The sequence below is a fragment of the Drosophila miranda genome (assembly GCF_003369915.1).
Source record: "Drosophila miranda strain MSH22 chromosome Y unlocalized genomic scaffold, D.miranda_PacBio2.1 Contig_Y3_pilon, whole genome shotgun sequence".
NCBI lineage: Eukaryota > Metazoa > Arthropoda > Insecta > Diptera > Drosophilidae > Drosophila > Drosophila miranda.
Window position 1 is genome coordinate 7,736,677 of NW_022881625.1, and position 7,659 is coordinate 7,744,335.

The following is a 7,659-nucleotide window of genomic DNA, read 5'->3' on the forward strand; positions in this document are numbered from 1 at the left end:
ATATTTTGTTCGACACTTCTCACTACGACTCTGAGAGGAATTTTAATTTTTATATTTAATTTTCCACTTTACATGAGCTCCGCTCGCTGGCACAATTTTCGAAAGGATGACTGTTCGGATTTTCACACTGAAAGTCGTCGCCTGCTCAAACCGGAATTCAAAGTGAAAAGCAGAGCTGTCTCCCGATTATAATCGGAGCGATATTCAGGGCTGCATTTCAATGTTGTATGGATGTAGATCAGATACTAATTACTGTACATTTTCGTATTATTAATGGTACTCCGTGGCTTGAGTCTTGAGCTTCACAAAAAAATGGTTTACCAAATTACTAAATGGTTAAATGGTAAAATGTTTAATTCGTACACTGCTCATTTTCACCTTGTTCGATCCTTTCGGATTCCTGTAAAGAAAATTTACCAAATACAATTCGTTCACAGACTTGTATTAAGGCGCCGCACTGACGCTGATCTATCCACAAGCCTGGAAAAAAGTATTGACCCGTCATCGTTTTGGCCCAAAGTAACTTCATTATGGTCATGGCTATTTGTGGAATACTTCTGGCAGTCTTAATTTAATTTGGATCTCTTCCATAAGCTGCGTGCACTGCAACTCTCTCTTCCCTAATTCCTCTCAAATCTGAATTCCTATAGATTATTAATTGGTACTTTGTATCGTTGCCCAACTAAAAATGGATTTAAGTCAGCTTGAATGCATTTCCGTCGGCCTAATCCTATTTCACGCTTTTAGAGTCGGACAAATGAAGTTTGCCAGCATCAATGTCAAGCAAAATCGAATTAAGCAATAGGCGCCGCTCCCAACAGCATCAAGCAGAAGCTTAAAGCATATTAGAAAATTGAAAAGTCAGCAAAAAGAGTTGCACTTGGCCATGTAAAAGTACTGTGCTGTGTGCTCGATGGTGGCATAAAACTGAAAGTTTCAATTTTCTGAAGTGCTCGCCTTGGCTCGACAAGGTTGCGAAATGCCAAGTGTCAGTGCCAAAGGAGGCGGCTAAGCACGGAGGAGCCTCATCTTGGTGGGTTACTGCTGATGCAGTGTATCGCATATCTGCTTCGTCAGTTGGAATTTCTGGCATCATCTTTACGTGAGGGTACACACTTGTGTCCTGGAATTTGCATGCAAAATATAATAGTGCTAGGTGCCCATTTATGTATGTACAAGCTAAGCTCTCTATAGCGGACACATGGTTTCAGTAATTCAATCCGTACTATCCATATAGTGTAAGTAGCGAATGTGTACAGCTTTTGTTAGATGTTTGGTTCTACCCAAATTGCCGAATATGTGCGGATAATGCTGGGGGCTATTGACAAATTAGCCAAAATTTAGAATTTGGCAGGCCCTGAAGGACGCCCGTCCGCGCTTGTAGCAATGAAAATTAGCTGAGACATCGCACGTCTGGTGTGTGGGGGAGTGTTATTGTTTTGCCACCTTGTAGTCTGGATCGTAGAGAACTATTGTCGAACGGTTCAGTTCAGTAGGCAACCCTGAACTTCTTGCGAATCGATTGACAACTATATCCCCTCGTCTGCTCACATGATTGATGCTGGCTTTCACTTTTTCGGCTAGAGCGCATTGACTTCCCCTGCATTTGGCCATCGCTGCCCACGCAGCATGGCACAGCGAATATTCGCCTAAAAATTCTATCTCATTTTGCTTGTGACATATTTGAAATTTATTTTCGGTGCTGATGCTGCCACCCCGATGCTGTTGCTGTTGCTGTTGCAGCTGCATCTGCACCTCCGCCCACGCACTGCATTGACTCAGTTTGAGAGTGAAAATAAAAAAGAACAGTTGGCAAATACTGTATTTATAGAAAATGCAATATGCATGGAATCCGAATGAAATACGGAAACTCATTTGTAAAAAGCTACAATGCCTTGACCGGCTCCACCACCTCTTTTGTTGTCACATACAGCAGCCGCAAGCGAACAAATTGGTTAACCTCCTTTTATTTTTTTCCTTTCCTTTTTTTGGTAGTACGAGTCCATATTTATGGTTCGTAAATATGAATGTGGGATTTTTGTCGAGCCATTACCAATTGGACGGCCATTTACGGCAGGCAAAGGCAGAGAGGAAGCAGAATTGTGGTCTTTTTCTAGTTTGAATTACTTGTTGATTATTTGCTTGCCACATTTTAATTAACTGGATTTCGTTTCGCAGAACGAATGTGTAACAGTAAGCTTTTGGCAGCGAGCACTGCTCTGAAATATTCTATCTATGCTCAAAGGGGATTTCATTTCCACTCGGTCGAATGCGAAATGTGGAAAAACTATTTTCGTCGACCCAAGAAAACTCATGAAAGTGTCAGTGAACTTTGGCGCAGACAAATCCGGCCGAGACGGCTTCAGACGGCCAAGACCCAGACCACACAGGGTGTGGGTGTAGCTGTGGGTGTGAGGAGCATGTGACATTTTCAGAGCCAACAAATGGGTTCAGCCTGGGCCTGGGCCTACAGCAAAACATTTTGGCCTTCGCCATCCATAAATTTCCAGATCGCAACTTTGCTCTTCGGATTGCTTCGAGTTTATTGTACGTACTTTGGCCCCAGCAAATACGAGTATTTGAAGCCACGTACCTCTTTTATCCGAAAGTCTGCCCATTGAAGAGGCCTGGACTGGCACCAGCTGTTCATTTCTGTTAGGCCGTTGCCAAAAGGATTAGCGCAAATATTTTAAATTTCTGTTGGTCGGTCCACAGACAAGAGTGCTGAGAGGCTTTACTTTGCGGCTTAATTAAACTCAATTAAAACCGTGTTGACACTTTTGTAATTCTATATTCTGTAGTGGTTTTTGTTGGGGCGAAAGTAAATTAAAACTTCAAACTTGATAAATGCCGAGTGCGAACAAAACTTCTGCTCCATTATGGATTGTTTTACCTGAAGATTAGTTGGGAATCTCGATTGCAATTACTCCAACGAATCTCATTGCCCGAGAGTGGTCCAACCACAGGAAATTTAATTGCTTTCGAGTGGGTTTCAATTACGCAAATTGCATTAGACATCATCACGCACGGATTCCCAATGAATCCAAACATATAGTACTCTTAGCTGTATATTATTTATGAATCGGATCAAGCTATCGGCCTTGCCAGCTGTACCTAGCCCAAGTTTTGCCCCAATCGGTGTAGGAATTCCCTCTTGCTGCATCGTAAAACATCACCAAATGTCAGAAAAGGGGTCCATTCCTTATCCTCCAATGCTGCCGCACTTTGACCTGCCTGCTCTACTCAGGTGGAGGCTGGTGTGATTGATTTGATTGCTGTCACCGACTGGGATGACAATCCGTCCAATTCAATGAGCTACTCACTTTCGCCTCGAGTTTGTCCTGGGTCTTCCAGCGGTCCTTGTCAGAGGTATCGCTCCCGGCGAAATGAAAGTCGTTTACATTTTTTATCAACTTTAAGTGGAAGATTATGGAGGGCACTTCGTGCTGGTTTTCGTACAACTTACCCCTGGGAACGTTTTCATAATTTTCTACCTCCAACTTTGCCATTCATTTCCCATTAAATGTGCCGTGCCCCAGGACGGCTCCCAGGACCCCCAGGGCGGCGGAAGATGTGCATTTATCCATTACCGTTGACGTTGCTGTCGACTCTCCTCTCCGCTCGAATCACCCGGTTAAAATGTAATTATCTTGCCTGGACTCGGCACTCCATGGCGTTGCATTCCACGTCTGAAATTCAGCCATGTCTTAATAGCCGGAAATCGAGTTGACTTGCCCTATGCCCTGGCCAAATGCATGTGGAATGAACTCGTTCGGAGAGCTATGGCTGTGAATTCAAGTTAATTGAATATCTATAGACGTGCATGGTGCCGAAGCAGAGGGGCCTCGCATAATTGTCGGCTCATTAAACGATAATGCAGGAAAATTGATGCCCGGCCTTTTTCCATTCCATTCCCCATTTTTGGGGAAATCGAATTTCATAAACTTTCCGATGAAAAACAGGGTTGCGGGGAGCCTCCCCAGGGAAGTTCCCAGCAGCAATTAGTGCGCTCTGTCTCGGGAGTGCCCGGCTTCGGAAGTGGCAGGAGCCCCGAGAAGCGGCAGGAACGTGGCCGAAGTCACCGACGTGCCGTGCCTTGCCGTGCCGTGCGTCAGCTGGGGAAAATCGAAACCAAAAAGTTTGCTTATGCTTAGAATGCCAGCGGAATTGCTGGCAGGAGGTGGAGAGGGAGCTGGGAGGCTTGGGGGCTTGGATGCTGGCAGGATGCGGCTCTCTCTGATGCCATTGACATCAGAAACACGGCCACGGCTGTTGTCATTCAAGTGTTCTAATCAATTCTGATTTAATTTTACGCCCAATTAAGTGTGAAAAGCTTTTGATGTTGGGCACACGGGTGCGAGCGGCAAATGGATGCAGACAAGGACTCGCAGGGGCGCAGTCACACAAGCGTGAGCATTGAATATGCCACAGATACATATGTGGGGTCGGTCCTTTGCTCGCACGAGTCCCAGTTAGGCTCTCACACTTGAATAAAGCCATTCCAGAAATCAATATTTTGATCCTTCCCTGGTTGGGCTATTTGTACTTACCGCTGCTTCTGTATCCACGCTGTGGCTTCCGCACCCGCTCTCACTATTCCACGCTTTCACACACTTTCCGTATGCATCTCTCTTTCTCTCTCTTTGTGTATCTCTAACCATGGAACAACTTTCTTCTTATGACAGAGACAGACGTGGCAGATAGTTCCGCCAAGACATTATCCAATAATCTTTATCAACAGCCACAGCCAGCGCTGTAGCATCCGCGCCGCGTGCCTACCTCCACCTCCAGCTCCAGGTTAAGTTTGTTGGAAACTTTAGTCTGCATGACAGTCGATCCGATATCCCTGTGCATTTGGATTTGTTTGCAGGTAACGACAAGGCTCAAGACATTTTACTAATTAAATATCAATGTACTTTTCCTTCCATTTGCCTAATTTACCGCTGTCAACAGCAAGACAAACAATATTGTAGTCCAAAAGAGTGTACACACTGGCCGCCCAGGGCTGTCACGCTACGATAAAATAAAAACAGCTGTGTCGTAAATGTGAGATTAAAAATTCAACGAAATATTTGTATCCCCGCGAAGCTTGGTTTTTGGAGATCTAAAAGGTCTTCCATATCCCGATGTCTCCGAAGATAGGGCTTATCCGAAGTCCCTTCAAATCGGATTTAAATATAAACTCTATAGCGGCAGATATTCAAATTTATTTTCCTGGAAATCCTCACAGAAATTTAAATGATTAAATTCCAAGTGCTCTTAAAGATGGGAAACCGAACCAAACTGTCGTCTAGGGCCTGAAATTGTCCAACTCCTGATGGCACTTCAGGTGACGGCGTAAACACCAAGCTCCGCCTGAGGGGGGCCAGGAGGGCCCATGGAGTGGGGCCATAAAACAATTTTGTTGTAAATTTACGATACCCCCTGCCGTGTATGACAGAAGGTACATAAATACTCGAACACATAAAGGCACGGGGCAGGAGGCAGTCGACATTTTCTTTCCACAAAGAAATTAGCAAAGGATGGAGGGTAGGAAACGAAACGAGCTCCATTGCTCCACCATTCTTTTGGAGGAATAAATTAATTTATTGAATGAACAGATTGCATTTTAAATTTATTATACTTCCATAGTATTGATTTTGGGGCACATGAATTTCTCTTTACATGATAGAAAATTTAGGTGTTGGAGATTGACGTAAGGCTAATCCCGGTTTTTCACACTGGGCTTAACTTTGGATGAACATTATTGGATTGCATTGAAAGAACTGGTAGCTTCGAAATAATGTATCGGCACTGGCGTTACGTTGCCTTAACGTAACGCCCAAGAGAACTAGTCCTCTGATCTACTATAATTGTTGAATACACGTTGCTTAATCAGACGCACCAACTGTGCATAATTTTGTAAAAATTTTTTTGGGAGTTATTTCTTTAAACTTTTTTTTCTTGAGTTTTGCCATTTTTAAAGGCAAACAAAATTTAGAACTGAACTGCGTAAAAGAAACAATTTAGAAGAACTGAAAAAGCCGAAATGGAAACGAGTAGAAAAACGATGTTTCTTTTTTTGAACACCAAACGCTGGCACGGCCCTGTTCGATGCGATTCGGCTCTGATTGGTTCCGCTTCAGCTTGAGATCGGTCTGATTTGGCCAACTGATTTGGGGAAGCAGGAAAGCGCTCCCGATTTGCAATAACAACTAGTAATACACGCATATATACGGCATGATATATATGTAGGCAATGGTAAACGAAAGACAACTAGTATTCCCTGGGGGTTGGTGGTGTGGTTGTGTTGCGCCCATGTCGAGCAATCGGAACCCAGATAGGACTGGGCTGAGTTCCTTCGCTGTGGTGTGTGTGTGTGGTGTGGTGTTGTGCTGGTTTTTGTACGAACATATTTGCTTTCTAACTTATTTCCCAAATTGATTTTGATATTCCTAAATTCCGGGATCCTAACTGAATCCCTCTCTCCACGTCAAGGTCGCTCAAGTGTGCTGCAGTAGGTGTCTATGTATGTGTTCCAGGTGAAATGTGTTGACATGTGTGAGTGTGTGCGTGTGGGATGGGCTACCACTGCGCCGTTTCTATCTCCGGACTACGAACGCCGCTCAGTAGACAATGAGCAGGTTGTTCTCATTGAAGCCGGCGGAGTGTCCGGCGTTGCGTACAATGAAACAGGATCCATCGAAGTGCATGCGCTTCTCATTGCGACTACAAAGGACAGAACAGAACGGAAGTTAGCAGAGCAGGATGACGGGCGAGGGGGAGGGGGAGGCTGAGAGCATCGGTTTGACACTCACCGAACAAACAGATGCGAGGTCTTGCCCAGAGAGGCAGTGCAATGGATGCCAGGTGTGGTCAAAGTGGCCGATCCATTGCCGCGTTGGGGTAAGGGCCATTTCCACTCACACAAAGTTATTGCCCTTCATGCCGTTGTAGGTGACTATTTCGACTTTAGCGCCGCTCTGCAAGATGCGTCCATTGGGGTGGATCAAAGCCGAGTTGCTGCAGTTGCGTGATAGAGCAACTGCCACCATGCTGCGCTGATTGAGCACGCGCACCGCCTTGTCCAGAGTCATGTCAATGCTGCCCCATGCAAAGAAAGGTATAAACATTAGGGGTCGGTCTTAAAGAAGAGCCAAGGGGCTGGGGGCGTCCACACTCACCGCACGCCATCGCGGAGGCGCAACTGGATGGTGCCGTTCGTCATGGCAATGGGTCCAGAGCCGGGACATGCCGGCGGTGTGTGGTTCTCGAGCTCGAAGTTGCGTGTGCTGCTCACGCGTGCCAAGGCGTATGGTGGAGGGGGCATTGGTGGGCGTGGCATTGTAGCGCCCTGTGAGTGCCTTGCCGTTGTGCGCCATTTTGCCAGCGTCTATTTCCTGCATATTCCCTGGCCCGTACTGGGGAGGGTTGGAAATGTGTATGCCCGGCAGTTAGACTTATGGACGGGCCGACTGACTGCCGACGGGGTAATTGGCGCACTCCTTGGAAATGCCGCTGGTAATGGTGTTGGTGCCAACGGTGGCGCTTCTAGCGAGACTGGAGCTGCTGCCGCGATCCATGTGGCCCACGGAGTCCGTGCCGGAGGACAGCGAGATGTTGCTCATGCGTTGGGACAGCTGCCCCCCAGTCATGCCGACACGCAAGCATGCTTGCTAA

At 46.0% G+C, this 7,659-nt stretch overlaps 1 protein-coding gene across 1 annotated transcript; it reads right to left on the minus strand.

The window, feature by feature from the left end:
• Positions 1-6,902: 6,902 nt before the first annotated feature.
• On the minus strand, positions 6,903-7,432 carry LOC117194805. The gene is made up of 2 exons (XM_033399288.1): positions 7,164-7,432; positions 6,903-7,083 (listed from the first exon to the last, which is right to left on the minus strand). Exons 1-2 carry the CDS (start codon positions 7,322-7,324, stop codon positions 6,903-6,905), a joined length of 342 nt encoding a protein of 113 aa, XP_033255179.1. The 5' UTR covers positions 7,325-7,432.
• Between the last annotated feature and the right edge of the window lie 227 nt (positions 7,433-7,659).

Excerpts from the sequence above, each read along its gene's own strand:
- LOC117194805 (XM_033399288.1), bottom strand. The coding sequence starts at position 7,324 with ATGCCACGCCCACCAATGCCCCCTCCACCATACGCCTTGGCACGCGTG. Across the intron at positions 7,084-7,163 it reads CGCCTCCGCGATGGCGTGCG|CATTGACATGACTCTGGACA; the intron begins GTGAGTGTGGAC and ends TGCATGGGGCAG.